The 22,033-nt window shown below is 37.0% G+C and overlaps 4 protein-coding genes across 6 annotated transcripts in view; 2 read left to right on the top strand and 2 right to left on the bottom strand.

Annotated features, from left to right (window-relative positions):
- Positions 1-4,807, top strand: part of si:dkeyp-100a1.6 (probable G-protein coupled receptor 160) — a 15,928-nt gene extending 11,121 nt beyond the window's left edge. Inside the window, exon 2 of the mRNA XM_005941175.3 lies at positions 1,714-4,807. Coding sequence (XP_005941237.1) covers positions 1,752-2,849 — 1,098 coding nt within the window. The 5' untranslated portion in view covers positions 1,714-1,751 and the 3' untranslated portion in view covers positions 2,850-4,807. The remainder of the gene's footprint in view (positions 1-1,713) is intronic.
- Positions 1-6,844, bottom strand: part of ppih (peptidylprolyl isomerase H (cyclophilin H)) — a 27,691-nt gene extending 20,847 nt beyond the window's left edge. The window contains exon 1 of the mRNA XM_005941176.3: positions 6,569-6,844. Within this exon, the coding sequence (XP_005941238.1) occupies positions 6,569-6,634 (66 nt within the window). The 5' untranslated portion in view covers positions 6,635-6,844. The remainder of the gene's footprint in view (positions 1-6,568) is intronic.
- Positions 6,845-7,719: 875 nt separating this feature from the next.
- Positions 7,720-11,526, bottom strand: taf10 (TAF10 RNA polymerase II, TATA box binding protein (TBP)-associated factor). Of its 2 annotated transcripts, none has more exons than XM_005941173.2 (5): positions 11,125-11,526; positions 9,221-9,378; positions 9,039-9,103; positions 8,185-8,299; positions 7,720-8,039 (listed from the first exon to the last, which is right to left on the bottom strand). In XM_005941173.2, the coding sequence occupies exons 1-5, from the start codon at positions 11,255-11,257 to the stop codon at positions 7,950-7,952; spliced, it is 561 nt and encodes a 186-aa protein (XP_005941235.1). In that variant the 5' UTR covers positions 11,258-11,526; the 3' UTR covers positions 7,720-7,949. The 2 variants fall into 2 exon arrangements, with proteins under 2 accessions (XP_005941235.1, XP_005941236.1); XM_005941174.3 differs by having other exon boundaries at positions 11,131-11,515.
- A 419-nt stretch (positions 11,527-11,945) lies between these two features.
- Positions 11,946-17,839, top strand: zgc:154075 (uncharacterized protein LOC556929 homolog). 2 transcript variants are annotated; one of them, XM_042221109.1, is made up of 14 exons: positions 11,946-12,148; positions 12,429-12,537; positions 12,752-12,836; positions 12,912-12,985; positions 13,079-13,138; positions 13,952-14,059; positions 14,439-14,495; positions 14,853-14,983; positions 15,177-15,231; positions 15,340-15,432; positions 15,528-15,662; positions 16,230-16,331; positions 17,004-17,165; positions 17,378-17,526. In XM_042221109.1, the coding sequence occupies exons 1-14, from the start codon at positions 12,135-12,137 to the stop codon at positions 17,402-17,404; spliced, it is 1,212 nt and encodes a 403-aa protein (XP_042077043.1). In that variant the 5' UTR covers positions 11,946-12,134; the 3' UTR covers positions 17,405-17,526. The 2 variants fall into 2 exon arrangements, with proteins under 2 accessions (XP_042077043.1, XP_005941234.1); XM_005941172.3 differs by having other exon boundaries at positions 11,947-12,148; positions 17,386-17,839.
- The last annotated feature ends 4,194 nt before the right edge of the window (positions 17,840-22,033 follow it).

The following is a 22,033-nucleotide window of genomic DNA, read 5'->3' as shown; positions in this document are numbered from 1 at the left end:
CTTCCTTGTGAGAAAGAGTTTGGCCCAGTGAGTTGAGAACCTGCCTTAAGTACCAGAAGGGCCAGGTTCGAATCCTGCTCAGGGCAACATTTTTTTGGTTTTTTTTTTTCAACCTTTTCAGCTTTTTTCAGCAGACATCTTCAGCGTTAAGGCATCCACACAGCATTTTCGCAGGAAATGCAAATCTTTCTAGTTCTATCTATTAGTCCTTCAATTAACCCTTTCATGCATAGTGGTCACTACAGTGGACAGCTACTCAAAGGCTGTTTTATTGTGTTTGTGTCAGTGTTGATGGTATACTTGCACATAAACCACTACATTGGACACTGATATGTCACTCCATACCTTGCCACCCACTGGTTGTTTAATATTACTATAGATGCATGGCATGTTTCATTGTAATTATCGTTATTTAACCCTGTCATGCATGAATTATGACAACCTAAATCAGGATTTTTTTCTCAAGTATTTTTATTCATCTTTTCAAACTTGGTGTGTGTCTGTGTTTTTGTGCATGTGTGCACATTAACCTATGTTTCAGCGATCTAATGAATGTGCATGACTGCAATGAAGATAAACAAGTTTATCGACATTCTCAGAACTGAGGCGTGCCCTGTGCTTCAATGCAACTCTTCCTCCTGTACAAAACTGAAGTTTTGATGCTATAGATGTTAATAATTAACAATAATATTTCAGTGTCCAACCTAGCAGCACTGGGTCAGTGGCTCAGTGTGTTACATATTTATATTAATATAATCCAGAAAAATAATCCTACTAAAACCGTGAAATAAATATGATCCAACTCCACGCCCTTTAGACTCACACTGGTTGTTGCAGGTATTGCTGCCATATAATGTAGAACAGCGGCCAAAAGCCTTCAGCGAGCTTCCTGGTTTAAAGATTATATCAAACTAACTTTACAGTTCATCTCCGTATTTTACGTTCTGTAGCTCTACTGTAGATTTTAACTGAAGAAAGCAGCAGACGGGAGTGGCGAAGTTCGCTTTTATTCATGTTGAAACTTGTTTATCGAGTGGTTTCAGAAAAGAGTCCCACCAGCTTTTTCCTAGTAAAGGTGTAATGGTGATTACAGGAACAAGCGCTGCTGTTTTGCAAGGCAGAACAATGTTTTCTTTCATTCCACGTGAGCTCACCGTCTCGCTAACGACCACAACTCTTTGCATTAAACTATGACAGCATTGTCATCATTTCTGCTGTTGTGCTATCTAGGGGCAACATGGGCTTAAGACAGTATGCTTGCTGGTTAGTAAAAGGCAGACATCACAGCCCCCCCTACCAAATACCAAGTGTGTGGTTTAGGTTGTGATAAATAAGTAAAAATACAATGGCATGAAAAAAAAAAGTTTTTCCTTTTTTGTTAACTACCATGTTATTTTATTTTTATATTTATCTTTTATTATATTTTCTCCCCGTTTCTGTTAAATCAAATCAAAGTAGTGTTTTTTTTCTCTTGTGAATATTTACTATTGTTCATTAATAAAGGCAAAAGTACTTCTTATCAGATGACTTGATTAATTGATAGAATACTCAATAACTACAATAATCAATAGCTGTAGCCCTAGAACAAAAGCCCTAGAAGAGTCAGAAAATAGGTGGTTTCTCACCTTGCACTCACAGCTAAAAGCTCTTTTGTGGTTTTTTCTCCCGTATAAGCTTTCATCATGTCTATACAATTTCTGCTGTCTTTCACAGAATTTCCTGGAACATCTGAACACTGCAGTCCAAGTCAAATGCTGCCAGAGTTGCCATCTTTGTTTGACACAAGCCACACTTTCAGAATGATGGCCATTATACATGAATGGGAGGGCATGTCTGCCAGTCACACAGACAACACTGGAAAGTATGTTTCACTTTTAATTTCCAAAGCAGGCCTGGAAACAGTGATCTTTTATTTATGGTGTCAAAAACGGTACACCATCTTTATGAGTGCGTGCAGCCTGTCCATCATACTGGCTGACTGGCTGATGACCATTTTAATGGCAGCTGTGTGGTTACTGGGTCCTGTCCACTCATTTACACCCTGCCTCATTTTGACTAATGCCTCAGCAACATATGCAGCATTACCACTGCCCATGATATGCCTGAGTTTAATGGACTACCTTTTAAGAGACAAAGCTCTTAGCAACGGCAGAGCCTTCTTAAAAACCCTCGGAAATATACTCCTGACACTTCTCGTGTGGCTGCTAGCTTTTATGTGCTCTTTTAGCCATGCTGATGCTAAACTGATGGATATGAGTTGCGGCAAAAGGTTGAAGAAAGCTCTGGTGTGTGAAGTGCAGGAGTCAAAACTGGTGATCAACTTCATTGCTGGGATTTTCACTGCAATCCTTTTAGCACTGCTACCATTTTGCTCACATATTCCCCAGTGGGTAAGAGATGCTGACAAGTTCTGTGAAGCAGTGGAAGAACAAGAGAAGGTGGGGAACAACTTGCTACTCACTTCAACCCTCTGCCCAGAGACAAAAGGTGATGAAAAGAGTTACCTGACACATACAATCCACCATCGACCGCCTCTCTGGATCAGTCTAATACTGGGCTTTGCCACATTCTGGATGCCTTTTCTTGCTGTGTCTCTGGCCTGTTTGGTTTTTGGCCTTGGAGTACCTGCATACATCTCTGTTAACCTGTTGTGGCTGGAATGCACCAACAGTTTACTGCTGGGTGTGCTATTCTGGGTAAAGAGCAAGACTCTAGGGCCACACACCAATTTACCAGAAAATCTGTGCTCATGGCACATTTACTGGCATATAAGCACAGAAATGCAACCCGAGCTGATGGTTCCTGAGCTCAACCCATCAAAAGAGAAGAGAAATACTTACAATGTGTAAGAAAAAACCTGAAAGTAACAGACATCATAAGCCTAGATGGAAAGTCAAACTCATTGTACAACGTGGGCCACATACAGCAGACTTTGATGCTAAGTGCATCGAATCCCTATGCATGGGACAAGTTTTTCTATATGATAAAGAAATATTGCTGTAGTAAATAAAAGAAATCTGTCAACACAGCTGGACTTAAAGTGTAAGAAATGTATAACATTACAGAAAGGTTTTGGCAGCTCATTGGTCAGACTGTCCTGTAATTATAAACAGAGTTTATGTTAATTCAAAGAAAATGTCATTTTTACCCCCGTCTAGGTTTTTGATAATGTTTGTATATGTAAGCATCATTCTGTCTTTAAACACACTGACTGAAAAAGCTTTGAATAGCAAACTTTGTAGGGGTCTAGAATGAGGTCCTATTAACAATCTATTCAAATCTGACTTATATCCACCAAGCTATTCAAGGTCAGCTTAATGTTTTATTGGTCAAAAATTGCCAAACAGACTTATAACTTAGAAACTATGACTGTTAAAGTTGTGATGTGTATTGCAAACATATACAAACAACAAAAAAGGTTAAAACTAACTCACATTTGACCTCTGACATCATCTTTAAGATAAATAGATTCATCTGAAGGTCAATGTGCTAAAGGCCGTTTTAAAATATCTTACAGCCACTGTTTGCACTGCCAGCATAAGCGATATAGGTTACCAGAAGTTTATATTATATTTACTATACTATGTTTTAAAGCAAGTACTTTAAGAATTAAAAAAGAAAAAGAAAAAAATAAATAATAATATATTACACAAAATACAATACTATTCTAATAAAAGTAAATACTGCTCAGAGTGTGAGCTGCCTTGGTGACGGTTTCCACGCTGAGTGCTTCTTGGTTTATTGGGGCTTTTTTTGGTTTTTGTATTTGTATTTTTTTGTTTCTTTTTTATTTTATGTAACCGTGGCCCCTTCGTAATAGTTGTTGTAATTGTAATTTTTTTTCTTCTTTATCTATTAGTAAATTGGTGTAGTATGAATGGCAATTCACCCCTGGTCTACACTACAAGAAACGTGATGTGATGAGCCACTAAGAAAGTTTCACCTGTGTCAATGCTGCAGGAAATGTCTACTCTAAGTTACACACCTGATGCCATGACTGAATGATTGATTCTAATTTATTCCTTCTTCTGTTAGAATCAGGTGACATCATAAAATTTTATTTTACAATACCTTCTTTTTCCTCTTACCACTCCTACTGCTTGACTGTTTTGTACAAATCAAAAAAGGTACAAAGTTTCTTCTGGATGTTCATGAAGATCATTAAATATGATCAGCAGCTACAATGGATGTAATCTTTTTTCTATCATATGTTATTTCCAAGTTGGAGAATAAACTTAAACTTGACTTAAAACTAAGCTTTTAATCCGACACTGACGCCATCTGCTGACGAAGCTGAGATAACACAACTGAACGCACTGCAACACCAACACTGACCTCACAGTGGCATTTTGTAATTGGCTGTAACTAAAATACATCTTTTCTTTACTTAACCATATCATAATAATAAGGCTGTTTATTATAAGTAAAGGGGTCTCATGAAGACTTTTTTCTTTTGTTGTAATTATTTTAGATGACAGATGTGTCCTGAAAACTACAATATGCTGGTACACGTAGTTCAAACTTCATACCACCACCATTCTATGTAAAAACAGTCGCTACTAGCACTACTGACATTCTCCTTTCTTAGGCTAACATATTTTTTTCTCAAAGTCTTAAGCAAACCTAAATATGGAACAATCTTCAACTAGAAAATTCAGGAAAATGAATTAAAAAAAAGAGGACTTAACTAACATGTTAACATAATATGGTACTTAAGAGTCTGTATATTATTTTAATGCTTTCAAAGGCAAGTTATGATAATAGCGGTTCATTTTTAATGTTAAAGGGAACTTCTGTCACTTTCATTTAAAAAAGAAAAAAAAAATATGACTAATCAATACGAGAGTCTGAGACAATGAACCATCATTAACCAAAATGAAAAATTAAAGATAAACATAGAAAATAATTCTTGGTCTCTCTGTTTTAAATAGCTTTTGTCTTTTTATCTTTTCTCTAATTTCTTTTTACATTGTTCCTGCTTCATTATGCAACTGGGGGCGGTGTCTTTAAAGGAGCTCATGGGATCAAATTTCCACCTATTAGTTATTAAGGGGCAGGCTCATAAAGCACCACAGAAAAAAGCTAAAAATAATATTGACTTTCAGGACTATTTACTTCTTTTTAAAACTCTAAAAATATATTAAATAAATCTGTCTAAAAATACATTAATACATAATGTAAGCTTGAATGGCAATGCCAATAACACTTGATGCAGAAAGAAGTAAAATACATATTAATTTATAAATACTTGTATTTCAATACACACACTCGCATACATATATAAACTTTGCACAAACAATATTTGTGATTGGTCAATTACTTCTTTGTTGTAATGATTTTTTTGGCACTAAATCTTAAACTGTCAGAAATCCTGTTTATTTGCCCTTAAATGGTGCCACATCTATAAGGAAAATGCTTTTGTGGGTTGAGCAGCAGGTAGAGTATGTCTTCTTTTTCAATGCCAAACAGCTTATTCTGCTATTGATTCTAGTTTTGATTCTCAGGTAAAGGAGGTCCTGGCACTCAGGTGCCATGGGCAAATGATTAGAAGCACCCATAAGCAAGAACAGTGATCAGATGTTGTCTTTTCCAAGCATGCTGTGCTTGACTGCTCTAGATATGGCAACTTCAAGATGGCGTTCTGCAAAACAAGCAATACTTAGTGTGAGCAATACCGAGTGAGCCCCAGCCCTCTACCATCTCCAAGTTGAAGGCCAAGATCCGTATAATGGGGGATGACAGAGACGGTGGCGAAGTGTGCATCTGAGGGCAACAAGACCACACGAAGACCGTTTCCTTACCTGTCACCATAACAGTATGTGACCACCATGAGGTGGAGGTGCCAGGTTGGTGTGGCTGTGTATGGGTCTTCCACATGCTACTGAGGCTGCTGTTTGTTCAATGAATAAATTGTTAAATTGCCAGGATGTATTGATTCTTCAGATTTTAATCATCCAATCTGATAAATGACACTAAATAAAAGTGAAACGCAAATAAGATATTTGGCATTGGAAAAGATTTTAATGGGCACAACCCACATACAAAATTCTCCTTCTCAAATCACAAATGTGGTACCATTTAAGTGAAAATAAATAGGCCAAGAAGCATTGTTACAGGATAATCCCCAAGTTTACATACACACCAAGTCTATACATGTGTGCGTGTGAGAGACATATCTAAAGTTTTCAAAAAGTCATTTTTCCAAATGCAGCTTTTTCCACGGTGTCAATAGATGAATAACAGTCACATAACAAATTTATCGTACCATACTGATATGCATTTAGTTGCGAGGGTTATTCTTTTGAACAACATCGGGATATCTTCGATTTGAAGTCAACGTGCTTTCTCTGTCCGCGTCAACATTAGTTCAACAAACTCACCCGTATATAATGAAAAGGATTATAAATGTTTTGCCTCCCTTATTGTATATAATGTACATCAGGTGTGTATGTTTTACAACAAGGTCGTTTAACAGGGTTTAACCAGACTATGAACTTTATTGTTGCCACTGATGTGACGCGGTAACGTTGCCCGGTTAGCTTCAAAGTGTCTTTATGATGCTACTCACCTGCCCTCCAATGGTAATGTCGAAGAACACAACCGGGTTGTTGGGGTTTGAGGCTTGAATCGACATTGTCGTGATTTACCCGCTTTCTGAGACAACAAAATGCAACGTTTGGCTATTTACACAGCAATCATTTGAACCACGATCTGCGCTGTCGGAACTACGGCGTCTCGCGAGAGACGTGCTACAGATCCCTTCTGCGGACAAAAGACTTACTTCACCAAAAGCGCGATTGTACGGAAATAAATGATAATGGCGACATGCCTACTGATAGCAGCGTAACAAATGAACAGTTTATTTTAAAAAAATAAATTAAAAAAAAAGGCTGAATTTGTCTTTACTTCTACCTAAAAAACTGTCAACGAAATTACTGCATTTAGTAGTCCTTTCCATATCAAATTCATTAAGTGAGTATCAACTGCTAAGGTAAAGGTCTGGAACTTAGTTTTTCTTTTATTAAAATCTATACCATCTATAATCTCAAATCTATGCTTATAAATACAGCAGCAAAAAATCTTTCACACGTGAAATTTCCAATTTAGACTAATTATACAATACAAAATGAAAATGTTGGGGGTGTAAATCACTTGAATTCCAGAGTGTCAGTCCTGCTCTGGTATCTGACATTTGTGAAGAACATCACATAAAGCTGTCATGGGCCGCATCCATAAAGGAGGAGAAAAAAAAAAAGAAAGAAAAAAAAAATCACTGTTCACAAAAGTCCAGGAAAACTGATAATCTGACCTTCACCAAAAAACAAAGCCTTGTCTGATGGGTGCAGTAGGTTTCATGTGGCTCTAGCAAGGTCTAAGAGGAACTGTGTCGGCCAGGATGTATAGAGATGTAGCTGCATGACTGTAGTTCAGACAATATTTTAAGACAGCATTATAAATGAAACCTTATATACTTAAGCGAGGCTCCCAGTCTGAAGAAGCTTTGGAAGTGGGGAAGTTTCCAAAACGAAAATGATCCCAGACAGACCGACAATTAACAAAGTTGTTTTAAAGAAGAAAAAGGAGAAAGTTATGACAAAGTATGTCCCTGATCTGAATCCAGCAAAATACATTTGAAGAAATTTGAACTGTAAGGCAGAGGAACAAAAGTCATACAGAAAAGATTAGCTTTACTAATTTTGACACCTTTGTGGGAAAATGTTTCTGTTAAAGGTTTTATTTTCACAATAAAACAAATTTTTTACAAATTAACAAATTGCAAAGACTGCGCCACAAAACAAATGACCAAATGCAAATTGACTGCAAAGATTTCTCAAAGTTGTTCTAACTCAAGGTGAGAAAAAAAAATAGCAATACAGGTTGTCACAAACTCTGCTGTGCAAGCAGGCAGATAAGTACTAGCAATAGCAAAAAGCTCTAAAGAAATTGTTTTATGTAAAGTAATAAGGTTTCTTCACATTCACACCATATTCTGCGAGGGCAGGAGTCAGGTCCTCCATAGTCAATGTGTACTTCTTATCCTATACACGGGAGGAGGAAGAAAATTATCAGGAACAAAAATAACTGAAAGCAGATGAAACCTTCCTCTTCTAGCAACACTCACACAGCGCTCTCTAAATACTGTACATCATATTTAAAGTGCCTGTTAAAATTAGACAAGCTTACCTTTGTCTTACTTCTTGAGCTTCCTGAGGCAGTGCCTTTCATTTTGCAGTACTGCAGCGCATCATTGGCAATGTCTGAGATAAATTTCTGAGATGCGAGGGAGATCAGACGAATTCTATGCATGGAAAAAAGAAAATAATTAATGACTTCTTCCCTTAATGGTTTACAGCCTATCTGTATCCTTACTTTGAAAAACACCACACACATAAACCTCAGATTTTCTCTGATCTTGTTCGGAGTGATCACAAAGCTGACATTAAAGAGTCTTACAAGGTTAGAGATGTTGCATTTTGGTTAAAAGGTTAAAGCCAGTTTGTTTTAAGCAAATCTAATCAGCCAACACTCCCTTTAATATCAGAAAGCACAGTGCTACCTGACTAATACACTATTAAGATAAGAAATGCTGTATACCATTGGGAAATTCTTTAAATTAAGCAGGAGCATAGAAATATTTGACAATACAGTCATCTATTTGTGACTTCAACATGTTCCCAATGCCAGATTACATTAATTTCCGACTCATTCAGTGCCTTGAACTCGGGTTTTTAATGGTGAACTCATATTATATAAAGGCTTTTAAGTCATAGGTTTGTTAAGTAAATTGGTGGCTATCAATCAAACCTCTGAATGTACCAACTGAGCAGCCTTATGATTTGTGCTGTTTGTTTTATTAGTCACACTCATATCAGGATTATGTACTCCTCCATGCGTGCACACTGACAGACACAAAGCTGTTCCTAGTATACAATTTCCCAGTCTATTTAAAGGACACATGTATAGGTGGAGCCTTTTTGCTGTATTTAATGTCTAAACTGACAAGTCCATGACATTAGACCAGAATTGAGTGTACTCACATCCTTGGATCAGAAGCCTCAAAGCCAGCCCGGTTGAGGTAGTAGCCTGTGACTGCATCAGGAATCTGATGGGGATGGGGGGGTTTAATAACTACTTATGTATATGCCAATCAAGCACTGATTAAGAAACATTACCGTCATAAACATGTGAAGATATGATGTAGCAGGGCTAGCTGACTTACCGTGGGAGTGTACTCTTCCAGCTGCATGAGGAAATCAGCCAGTGGCGTGGTGGAAACAGCAGGCTTCACATCTCCATTGGTGATGCCACCAGGAACATACACTCCATTGGAAACAGATGTGTCTGCAGACGGTGTCACCACAGCTGATGAGGACGAAGCTATAAAAAGAGACATCAAGAAGGGTCTATTAAATGCTTGGAAAAAGGGTGGCTTTACCCCTCTGGAAAATTAGGCAAAAGGAGGCCAACTGAACTTCTTTAAGTTTGTGAAGACGTTTCACATCTTATCCAAAAGCTTCTTCAGTTCAAATAACGAAGGTGGAGAGTCCCAGATATTTAAACCCTAGTGCAGAATGTCACCTTTGGAGATAATCGTTGACCTACTATTAATCATGTGTGACATGACATGAGCCAAGGAGTTAAAAAAGGGAATGAGTCATTAAACCAGAGGTTTCAAGTGAAATTAAAGTGAGACCTTGCCCCTCCCTATCATGACCTATTGAGGTTACCTGAGTCAAGGGTTGAAGTGTCTGGAAAGGGATCTCAAGATAGCATTGAAGGTGGCAGCTTGTGTTCAGTGATGTTTGTTGACACAGGGCAAAGATGGCCTATTTTACTCCTCTTTCAAACCATCTGTTTTGTCAGTCCAAAATGTGAACATTTGTATCATCAAAAGAGTGTAGCTGTGCATCTGCACCTAAAGGATAAGTTGCACCTTTTGCCGCTTGGTTATTTGGCCAGTGGTGTTGAGGATTTAGGTAAACTTGATTAAATTATAAACACACATGAATAGGGTCAGATTTTGATATCCACCACAAAAAACTATCTGGACACAGTTTCATCTTTTAGCATGACAATGACGCCAAACATATTGCTAATGCATTAAAAAATACCTGGAAAGAAAAATATACAATTAAGCACTATCACTCATGGATCGGGATCCCAAAGAACAAACTTCAACTTTACTGAAGAATAGTTGGACCACCTTGACAGACAACATAGCAAAAGGCAGCCAACATCCAAAGAAGCTTTAGATGTCCTTCAAGAAGCCTGGAAAACTATTGCTAAAGACTACTTGGAGAAGTAGTTTCCCATTTTTACATAAAAATTAAATCTATCTTAAGGTTGGGGCCAAAGGGTCTTTCACCATCTCACAATGCTGTGACTGCACCAATTCCCCAACTCTCACTGAACGGTACCCATGGCCATTAATTAATGATCATGACAATTTCTATATTAGTAATCAGGAAACTGACCTAACAGTTAGTCAGTTGTGTTAGTTTCAGTCTTTATGCAAATGTAATGTTCACAAGGTTGGGGACCCCACAGTCAGCTGAAACTGAAGACGTCACTTGAATGAGTGATAAAACATATCTCAACAGTCAGATAAATAGAATCAGAACTTTCTGTGACGACTTAAAGAACCTACAAGAAAGCTTGCCTGAGAGAATTCAAGCTCTTTAAATAATAAAGGTGATCATATCAAATATTCACTTTATTTTCAAGCTTGTGAGAATTGCACAAACTGTTTTTACCTTATATACTAACATTTTTGCAATACACTGTACCCATTTCCAATCTGCCCTGGCAAAATATAAGGAAATCATGGATGGCTTGAGACTTTTGCAAATTACTGTACCAACAATCTAAAAATTGCTACAGTGGTTAAGTTAGTGATACGGACTTAACCTGAAACATGGTAGTTGGTAGGTTTTGTAATAAATATGTTTAAATCACTTTAGTGTAAGACGGCAGCCAGGTTAGTACGCGTTTCTCTCAGTCAGGCTTGGTAATGTTGACAAAGTCAATGTACATCGTGGAAAATTCCGACTTCCACAGCGAGATGAAATCATCAAATGCTCTCAGAATAATAACAAAGACAATAACAAAGCCACGTTACGTTACCATTACTTGTGACCGACGGGATGCTGCTCACGTTGGTTGTCGTATTATCATTGGCAATGCAATTACTTGCCGTTGACGATGTGGTAGAAGGCACTCCTGTTGTTACAGACTGATTTAAGTTGTCCATGTTCATGTTGGCGTTAGCTAACGAGCTAACCGTGGTTAACTAGCACCGAAATATGCAAAACACCACAAATCCGCGATTTATAGCTGTAAGACAAATATTTTACAAAATTCTGTTTTAGTATAACTCTACCCTTTAATTCAACGAAATGAATTACCAAAACTAAAAAAAAAACTATAACTCGTAGCAGAAGTGTTCCTAAGTCCTTTGCAGTAAAACGCTGAGCCACCACTGTAAAGTAGATCGCTTCACGTGACCTATAGTCATCCTCTTCTTCTATGTGTTTTATTGCTGACTGCACACCGCCTCCTACGCCGCCTGCCGTAGCGGAGACTGTAGGTTATAAATTAATACACTTTCTTCATGATATTTAAAGCATTTAATTCAGATTTGTTCAAAATTATATTGTACTCACAAATATAAAATGATTAGTGTGTAATTATGTCTTCCAATAAATTGATGCATTCTCATAAACTTAAAATGAATCCATTATGAAGACATGGGATCAGGCTCTGGCTTGAATAAGCAATCATGTTGCCCTGTCAGAAAATTCCTGTAAGAAATCAGCATTCAATTGATTGCAGTCTGCAATCTTTTGACATCTAGCGGTGAGATTTTATACCTTTAAACAGAGATTCACCTCTACTGGCGGTGCGAAGTGGTAGTTTACGAGGTGCACTGAATACAGCAGAGCGATCTCGTGAACACTGCAGGGGGCGTTAAGGGAGTGTCAGACATTTTCTCGGTTGATATTCTTGTTCGAAGAAGTGAGTCTCCGTTTTTGTGGTCAGTCTTTCACTGCAGTGGACTGTATGCTGAGCTCTGGACAAATTGTAGTCCTGTATTCGTCTGACCAACGCGGGAGACGGACGTTTGTGACAGTTGAATGGGACAAAACAGGTACTGACAGCCTAAACGTGCAAGTTAAATTCTCCACAAACGTCGATTAACGACTTTCACAAAGTTCCTCTCGTCCCCTGTTCAATAATCACTCAGTTTAGTCCACTTTTAAATGATTGGCAATTTTGTGCCTATCTCTGTAGGTTTAACGTATTTACATATCGCCGTATTAAGGGAAGTATCGTGCATCTGTAGAGGACTGCTCAACCTGTAATCTCACGATTATGTATTTTCTTCGGTTTTGTGGCGGTGTACCTACAAGCTTTAATTTGTATCAAAGTTCACAGGCTGGCAAAATGACTGCTCCTGTCCGTGCCATCGTGGTAGGAGGAGGATGTCGGGGTGAAATCTACTCCCAGTATGCGTCTATTCATCCCGAACGAATGAAGGTTAGGAGAGGCTTCTGTTTCTGAGGGAAGCATTTGTCAAAACGTCAGCATGTCTTCGTCTGTCGAAAGGAAATACCTGAAATCTGAAATTAGTCTCCTAATTATAACCCTTCTTTGCTCAAGTCATTGATGCAAGCTGTTCCTACCAATGTCACGTAGTAAGTTGTAATATTTAACGGGGCGTACCTTGATTTATTCACTTTGACCTCCTCAGGTTGTTGCAGTGGCTGATCCACGGAAATTTGCAAGGACCAAACTTCAAAAACAACACAAAATCGTGGAGGAGAACGTATTTGAAGGTGAGAGGAAGAGAGAAAAAGTATCAAATCCTTATAATTATCTGCCTTGTCCTTACTGAGTCCTCTTTTATCCAGACTGGCAGGCTGTAGTTGAAAGAGACAAGTTTGCAGACGCTGTGTTAATTTGCACCCCAGATCGCCTCCATAAGGTAAACATTGTCTGCAGCAAATATTTATTGGTTTAAATTACTTTGAGATGTTCTTAAATTAATTATTATGGTGATCACATTTATGCTTCCTAGGAACCTGCTGTGGCCTTTGCAAAGAAGGGATACCATGTTCTTCTGGAGAAACCAATGGCAGTGAGTGTTTGTGGATGTTATTGATGAACTGATTTTACAGTAATAATTAATCCCTGATTTGCACCAAAAGTTTTATTGTCTGAAGTTTGGACACACAGTTTGATTTTAGCTTCTTTTAAAAAAATACTTTTTAATTTGTATTGTTTAGAAAAATGGCCCATTGAACCTCTCTCAGACCATTTATTTTAGCATTCTAAAATCTGAGGCAGTGTTTGAACAACAGTATCAACTTCAAGCAAAGATATTTTCTTCTATCTTGAAATTTGCATTTAGAGAATACAGTTTAAAATATAATGTTAAAAGTAGTCTGTGTTTTCTTTTAATTTTCTTTAATGTGAACTTTATTAGTGTGTGCTCAAATATGGGACTTTACAGGACACCATAAACTGGCTAATACTTAGACATTTTTTATGTATCTGTTCAAAATTACAGATGGCAAGAAAGACCAGTGAAAATTTCAGGCTTATCTTGAATAGTGTTTTAAATATTAAATATCTTCAAACAGGTCTTTAATGTACAAAAAAAAAAAAAACTTCTGAAAGTGGGTCAACAGATTATTTTTTTCAAAGAAAGGACATCTGGAAAAGTATTTGATACATGAAGCTAAATTTTTACAGCAATTGTTCTTCGTGTCCAAACTTCAAAGCTTTAAAATCTGCTGATTTGAGCTAGAGTGACCCAACAGTTGTTTGTTTTAGTTGCTTTCACGATTCACTATTCTGAGCAAAAGCTTTAACAAAACCACACACCCTCAGTATTTTACATCAAACTGAAGCACAGCGTCCCGCTTTTAATGTCCCCACATGACTTCAGACAACTGTAGAAGACTGCACGGCGATCGTGGAGGCTTGCATTCAGAGCGGCGTGATGCTGTCCGTGGGTCATGTTCTCCGGTACGATCCAGTCATCCACAAGATAAAGGTGAGCATTTTCTAGTGCACTTTATCCAGCTGTGACAGTTTTCTTCAGCAGGTAGTGGAATCTATTGTGGGTTCAAACGCTTAAACTTCATCTGCCTAAAATCTATAGGAACTCTTTCTCATTCAAAACAGCCACACATTTACAGAATCAGCAGGATTGAGGAAAAATAAGCAAACAGAGCACTCTTTTGTGTTTGTGAAAGTGCAAAAAAACCCCATCCAAAACAGCATTTTAATCAAGAGTGCTGAGGCTGTTTTGACTTGATTAAGTCAAAACTACAATTTTCTCATACTTGGGAAAGTGGTAAAGAAAATTTACAAAATCTGTATGAGGGTTTTGCTGTTTTTTTTAATTTATAAAAATAAATGGTCTTTTACAGGAGCTCATAGACGCTGGAGTCATAGGTGAAGTGATCCATATTCAGCACCTGGAACCGGTGAGCAGGCAGATACGATAGAAACATAATAATGATAATAATAATAATAATTATTATTATTATTATCATTATTATTATTATTATTATTACCATTGTTAAATTGAATTTAACAGACACATGTTGATTTTTCTTTTGTTGTTAATATTATATTGCAATATAAGACATAATTTCATAATTAACATATTCATTAAGAAAATCATAATTTGGAGACATTTGCACATAGTTGTGGCCTGTGGACAAAATTTTGTAGCATTGTATGTTTTTGTTATGTTTTGGGTTTTTTCAAGGTTTTTAAAGTGTTATTCAATGTTAACATTTCTGCAGCATGGTTAAAAACAGAATCGATCTTTCTTCCAGGTTGGGTTTTATCACTTTGCTCACTCGTTTGTTAGAGGGAACTGGAGAAACGAAGCAGAGAGCTCTTTTGCTCTTCTCACTAAATCTTGCCATGACATTGACCTCATACATCACTGGGCTGGAGGGCGCAGGTATATCATTAGACAGTAGTCAATGATTAAACTCAAGGCTCAATGTTCAAAAGTAAGATTTTCTTTCTCTTTTATTTTGGCCTAAAACAGCTAGAAAACTACATGTTTAGCCCAATTTTGTTGGACTAGAGGTAAATGGGGATGTTTTTTTTGTGTAGTTTGATTATTTACTCTGGCAGTTTGTTCTTGGCAGGTGTGTGAAAGTGTCGTCATTTGGATCCGTCACCCACTTCAATAAAGACAACAAGGTATGTTGTCTGTTCAGTGATCAAATGAAGATAATCAGTAGCCATGATGGGTAGAAATCTCTGTACTAAGCATGAATATAAAATGTGACGTTACTAGTTTTGTGTCAGCCAGCAGGGGCTGCAGATCGCTGCCTTAACTGTTCAGTAGAAAAAGACTGCCCGTACTCAGCATGCAAAATCTACTTGGACAGTGTGAAGAAGGTAAAAATTTCACCAATTTACTTTCATCATTTATGTACTTTTTTTTTATATACTTCTTATAAATAATTTTTGTGTTTTGTATGTTTGTGTGCTAGGGTCACACTGGCTGGCCAGTATCAGTCATATGCCCCAATTCACTCCCAGACATTGAGTCAGTAACAGAGGCATTGAAGACTGGACCGTATGGCCGCTGTGTCTATGAGTGTGACAATGACGTCTGCAGTAACCAGGTTAGAAAACACTGTGAAATCTGCAGCACTGACCCTTTCTGACTCAGTTATGCAGTATTAGGTTCCTATCAGGCATCAAAGATGCATTTAGAATATACAGAATATATTGTACTTCTACCTGCACCACTTTCATTATGTGTACTTTCTTTTTTCTTTAATCTCAACAAACAGTTATCTGCATATGAGTTAAAATAACTTAAACACAGTGAAATTTATTATTTATTTATTTATTTTTTAGCACAAGAAGCTTTCTGGTTTCTGCTGTTTTGCAGTTCTATACTGTACCTCTCATATTTAAGCAGGCTTTGTTGCAAGCAGGAAGATGGTGTGTGTGAGACTAAAAGACAGGTTGAATTTGGAGGACTGTAATTACAGAACCATCAGTTGTTGCTGAGATGAGTTTTTGTTTTGTAATTATGTGCATTTGCCCAAAATATTGGACATTGTCCCCATAGCTTAAATCAGCTGACTGGCATACGAATTCCCAGACTGCACTTTGTTTATTTATTTATTTGGTCTGCGATTCTTTCCTTTTATCTCTTTTAACTTTTCTGATCTCCTGTGCAGGTTGTCAACATGGAGTTTGAAGGGGGTGTGACGGCAGCCTTTTCCATGGTGGCATTCACTGAGGAGATTTGTAAGCGAAAAACAACCATTTACGGCAGCAAGGTAGGACTGTAATTAATGTCTCTGGGAAAGATGAGAATGAGAGACTGAAGAAAATCACATAGAAACACATTAATTAGCAAATGAATTATATAAAAGTAAAAGTGTGAATGCTTACAGATACAGCAGGTAAGAAACATTATATATCACAGCACTGTTAATCCTTATAGACCCTGTAACAGTTCAAACTGTTAGAAGCATGTTATTTACTTCATAGGACAAAGGCACTCTTCTGCATCATAAAGTAGAACCGCAGACCAAAATCACCCATTCCATAATATGTTGAAATATGGTTTTAACAATGATATGTTATTATAATTAGGGATTTCCTGCCTCGTCATACTTTCACAGAAATCTGTGTATTTTCATGGTTTTTTTTTATGACCATTTGATTTAAAAACTATTATATTTTAGCAATTCCTTATTTGATAAAACGGATCCAGTTGTTTTACAATACTTTCAGTTTTGCTTTGTCCTGTTTTTGAGGGTGTCCAAAGTTTCAATATTCAGACAAAAACCTTTTTGATAAAACCAGTTCAATGAGCTATCATTCATACTACTGATGTGCGACTGATGAAATGATATCTCCTTGAATCTTTAGTATTTGATAAACATAGAGTTAAGTTTGTTACTAAAATTCAGCTCTTTCCTACATAATGAACTGGGTCTTCTCAGGGCGAGCTCTCATGCAATGGCCACGAGATCCATGTGTTCAACTTCCTGACCCAGAAATCCAGAAAGCACACAGCAGACTATAACATTACCAGGCAGTTCGGTATGAGTGGACACGGTGGAGCAGACTACTGCCTTATACATGCCTTCATTTCTGCTGTGGCAGTGAGTGCTCATTACTCTTTTTTTTTTTTTTTAATTTTTTTTTAAATATCTAATTTTAGATAAGATTTGTTGTTGCTGAGTTCTACTTCCACTTGAGATTGTCTGTATTTGCTCTTCTTGTACCTGTGATGCAGGACTTAAAGGATGCATGTGTCGTATCTATGTGTATCTGCTCTGTGATGGCTAATTTTTGTTTTCATATATCTTTATATGCATGCAGAACAATGATCCATCACTGATACGGTCTGGTCCTGTGGAGACACTGCAGAGTCATTTGCTGGTGTTTGAAGCTGAGCGCTCACGACTAGAGAGCAGAGTGCTGCACTGTGGGGACATTAAACAGAGCTAAAAAAAATACCTACAACATTTTTTTAGCATATTGTGTTATAGCTTCTTAATAAATCAGTGTAGTAATACCTATATTGTTAGTTATTGAACAAAACTATTAAACTTTCTCATTTGTCAATTACTTGATTTATATACACACACTGACATATATAACAAGGACTTTTTTCTAGTGAAGCAAAGATGTCCTGAGAACGTATGATGATTGATGACAATGACACTCACTTCCTAAAATGATTACATAACTGATTCATGTCAGAAAAAGAAATATTAATTTCAAGGGACTACCTGGTTTAATAAATGCTAAATAAAATCTGTTTTTAGTCTTGTGTCTTTAGTTTCCACATTTTTTTTTTCTTCCACACACTATCACGCTACAAAACCTGACACTAGTCTTGAGGCAGTAGGACATGGAAAATATGTCCTATTTAAAGAAAAAAGTCATCTGACATGCTGTTTGCCATCGCTTTGCTGAAATGTGAAACCTCTTCCATAAAAAAGATGTTTGGATGAAAGCCACTTTACAACTGCTCATTGAGGCAAATAGGTAGGGAAATATTGGGTGAATGAACGGGCACAAGCACAGGACTCTGTCAGATCTTTATGTAACAAGAAAGCTTATTTACACAACACCAAGACACTGAAGAAGTCACTTGGATGAGTGATGAAACGTTTCTTCCAATCAAAACGCTACATCCAGATGAACAGAATCAACTTTTGGGGATGCAGAACACCAAGTGCAGTAAAAAGTGATATTTTTTTAATTAAAAATAATTTTTTAAATGGAGGCTGTATGATAAAAAAGTATTTCTATACTATAAAATTAAAACAAAAAGACATTTTAAAGTGGCACATGGCAGCAGGTTTCTATGTAACAAAATTATGTTGTGATTCCATTGTTGCTATCGTTACCGTTTAAAGTAACATAACATATATATGAAACATAACAAGCAAAGGTCTTCACCATTTCAATCCAGAGCTTGGAGAGAAATTGACTATCACAGCGGTTGCAAAGCAAGGATTTACTAGCAAGCAGAAATTTGTTGGATTGCAAAACCACTGACCATCGACTGACCGCATGGGAAAAGTAAGTGCATGAATAAATGAATAAGTTCTTCAAGTCATTTGTTTTTGAATCGGGTAATTAAACTTGAAATTCATATTTGCAAATCTAAAGATTTTACAATTTTTTTTACATTCCTGCATTTTTTCTGTGCAGTCCTGTGAAATGAAACCTTTTGAATCACTGTTTTGTTGTAACAAGAGTAAAAAGCATCTTTTAGTTATTGTATTTATTTTGAACCTTTAAAGCAGTTTGTGGTAAATATAACAGACACTCTGTCACGGTCCTCGGTCGGTGACCCAGTGTTTTGTGTTTTGTATTATTATTGTTATGAATTGAACTTAAATTTGTTATGATTTTTCATTGCTAGTCTCTTGGTTTTTGTTTCTGTATTTCTAGTTCTGTAAGCTCTTTAGCATCTCCTTATTTCCAGTCTTTACGTTTTGTTAATGTGCCTTCCCTCTGTTCACTGTCTTGTCTCTCTGTGCCTTTACTGTGGGACACAAATTTCTTGTTTTCCAGTTTCCTGAGACCTTACTTTTTTTTTTAGCTTCTAGTTATTATGCTTTATTTTCTGTTACCCCTATTTCAGCTCTCTAGAGCGCAAGCTCGTTTAGTTCATCCCTCTGTGTCCTGCAAGTCCTGCATTTGGCACCTATCTCCTTCCTTCCACACAGCTGTAGCCTTTACACACAGTTACTGAATTTGACTCATTTAAAATTTTAAAGGTAAAAAAAATAACCACTGACCAAATTTAAAAAAGCAAAACAAAAAAAAAAAAAAATTAATAATGATAACAAAAAAACACATTACAAAACTTAAATCTTCAGATAAAATGAACTGTTTTCATTTTGTTTATATCTATGTAAAAATGAAATATTTCTAATGCTCTGCTTTTTCCTTTAAATGTGGTGTCATATCATGATAAAAAAATTACTTGAAATGTGTATTGAAACAGAAAATATAAACCTACAATATATTTTTCACTACAGTTAACATTTTAATAACAGAACAGTGGTTTCTAGAATATATTTTTCATTTCATTATTGTTTTAATCCACAAAACCTCTTTTAGTTCTTTAAGAAAATGTCTTACACTGAAATAAATACAACTAAATATTTTTTTTTACACCTTGAATCCTGGAGAGAGGAGGCTGACCAGGAAGAGGTGAGTAATCACATCAGAATTATGATCTCAGTGTCAGTCACTGTCATTTATTCAGCACCAGTGTTTTGAAGGGTATCAGTATACATCAACACTGAAATGGTTTAACTGTAAATAATATCAAGAATAAAACAAAGCAGATCACAACAAAACTTGTACCATGACTTCATATATTTGAGTATGTTTGCCCTTTATGTTTACCTGGTTGTTGAATGTCCCTGACAGGCAAAGATGAAGACAAAGTGGCTAGAGGACAGCAGCCCTGAATCCCTCCAACACCCTCCCGAAAAAACATATTGGACCACATTTGGTGCTCTGCTGGCGAGAAGCTCCAGCCCTCAGCCCTCCACCTCTGGCTTCCAGCATAGACGACCGAAGTATGCCAATCAAGAGGTGAGTAGAAAGCATATTCATAAGCTCATAGACAATGTAAATGTTTTGACATCTTCTAAATCTTACAAAAACAAGAACTGAGTGGTGAAAAAATACAAACTGGCATTGTAGACAAGCCAAGAGTTTTGACACACATTACTCCATCTCTAACAGGTAAACACTGCCCAGCCAGTGAGGAGGTCAAGCCCCCAGCCCTCCACCTCTGGTTTACACTTGAACCGTGACTGGAGAGCAAGGAGACCCAGCCCTCAGCCCTCCACCTCTGCCTTCAAGCATGGGAGAGAGGAGGCTGACCAGGAAGAGGTGAGTAATCACAATCCTGTAAGCATCAGTGGTGAATATTTCAAGAAAAAAAAATACTGTTATGTATTCACTGTATTCACTTCAGCTTTAAATGTTTGTTGTCTGATCTCACTGTGCTGCACACACACCATACCCGCAGTCATTAGTGGCTTATACAGTCTCTATTTCTGACCCCTTCTATGCACATTACTGCCACCTTCTGGCACTAGCAGCATGTAGCAGCACACTATATTTGAACTCATGTTGGTTACATAAAGGTACATTTTGTTGCAGTTTGCTAACTATTTCAGTATTCACAAACCAATTACCACTCCCAGTGTGCATACAGAACTGACTTCTGTTGAAGTTATCTGTAGTATTTTTGAAAAAAAATAAAAGAAACTGCTAACGTAAGAATAATAGTTAGCATTTTCGGTGCTTAACATCAAGTGATATCTCACAGCTACCCCCTGGTCGACGAGTGAGGAGATCCAGCCCTCAGCCCTCCAGCTCTGGCTTCCAGCATGGACAACAGGTGGGTGCTCATCAGGAGGTGAATAGAATGTATATTGTATGCTCACAGAGAAGTACATGTTTTAACATTTTCTAAATTCTACAAATACAAGATGTGAGTGATGAAAAAGAACACTTGTTTCTAAAACTGGCATTTTCAGATAAATGAAGATCATGTGGTCCAACCAGTCTTCTACCTCTTTTTACAACCCTGGAAGAGAGGAGGCTGACCAGGAAGAGGTGAGTAATCACAATGCTGTAAGCATCAGTGGTGGATATTTCAAGAAAAAAAAATACTGTCATGTATTCACTGTATTCACTTCAGCTTTAAATGTTTGTCCTCTGATCTTTAATGACTGGAGCATCTTTAACCTGTTTGTTCCTTTTCGTTACTGCAGCAGGAACGCCAAAGATTCCGGAGTGGGTACTACAGAGTCCAGACTGACACCGATGGGTCCCGCCCCACCGTGCGCTTCCCTTATTGTTTTCTACCAAAAATTGTTAATGTTAATATTGTATGTACTGGGTATGGTGTCGGGGTGGTGGAACAGGTCTTCATTTACACCACAGATGGAGTATTTCTCACTCACTCAAGGGCAGTCTCCATTAGAGAGTCTTTAAGTGGCAAATCCATCAGCCACACATTTCTTTACACATTTCTTTTTCTTCCTACCTACATAGTTACTGCTAAGTTTAAGATATAGAGTAGTAATGATAAGTTATTCGAAATGTACTAATAGTACGCTCAGAATATCTCACCATCTCTTTTTGTTAACTTTAAAAAAAGTTTTTCGTGTTTAAGATACAGTAGTGATAAGTTTAGATTTAGATGTTCTGTCAATTCTGTTATAATCCTTCATTTACAATAAATTTTTGACTTTTCATGTTATGACATAAAACAAACAAAATAAAAACCAACTAATCTAATGGACCAGTTTTAGATTTTTATTGATTTGATGGGATGTTTCCAAAGGGTCGCGCCTATCTATCTTTTAATGTTTTGTTTTATGTTTTCATTTATTTTATGTTTTTTAAGGTTAATAAAAATTTGCTAAAAGATTCAGTAAAGCCTTAACATTGTTTGCATTAAACTAATTCATTGTTTGGA

Source organism: Haplochromis burtoni, unplaced genomic scaffold (genome assembly GCF_018398535.1).
Source record: "Haplochromis burtoni strain Fernald_Lab_line unplaced genomic scaffold, NCSU_Asbu1 Contig_60, whole genome shotgun sequence".
Classification (NCBI taxonomy): domain Eukaryota; kingdom Metazoa; phylum Chordata; class Actinopteri; order Cichliformes; family Cichlidae; genus Haplochromis; species Haplochromis burtoni.
Note: the sequence above shows the minus strand (reverse complement) of the source record. Positions and strands in the feature narration are given on the sequence as shown.

What these genes read in the sequence shown, in the direction of transcription:
- zgc:154075 (XM_005941172.3), top strand. An exon ending in ACTTCAATAAAGACAACAAG is followed by an intron (nt 15,232 to 15,339) that starts GTATGTTGTCTG and finishes GTTTTGTGTCAG; the next exon opens with CCAGCAGGGGCTGCAGATCG. An exon ending in CCTTCATTTCTGCTGTGGCA is followed by an intron (nt 17,166 to 17,385) that starts GTGAGTGCTCAT and finishes ATATGCATGCAG; the next exon opens with AACAATGATCCATCACTGAT.
- taf10 (XM_005941173.2), bottom strand. Translation starts at nt 11,257, where the DNA reads ATGAACATGGACAACTTAAATCAGTCTGTAACAACAGGAGTGCCTTCT. An exon ending in TGGAAGAGTACACTCCCACG is followed by an intron (nt 9,104 to 9,220) that starts GTAAGTCAGCTA and finishes CATCCCCATCAG; the next exon opens with ATTCCTGATGCAGTCACAGG. An exon ending in GCTCAAGAAGTAAGACAAAG is followed by an intron (nt 8,040 to 8,184) that starts GTAAGCTTGTCT and finishes TCCCGTGTATAG; the next exon opens with GATAAGAAGTACACATTGAC.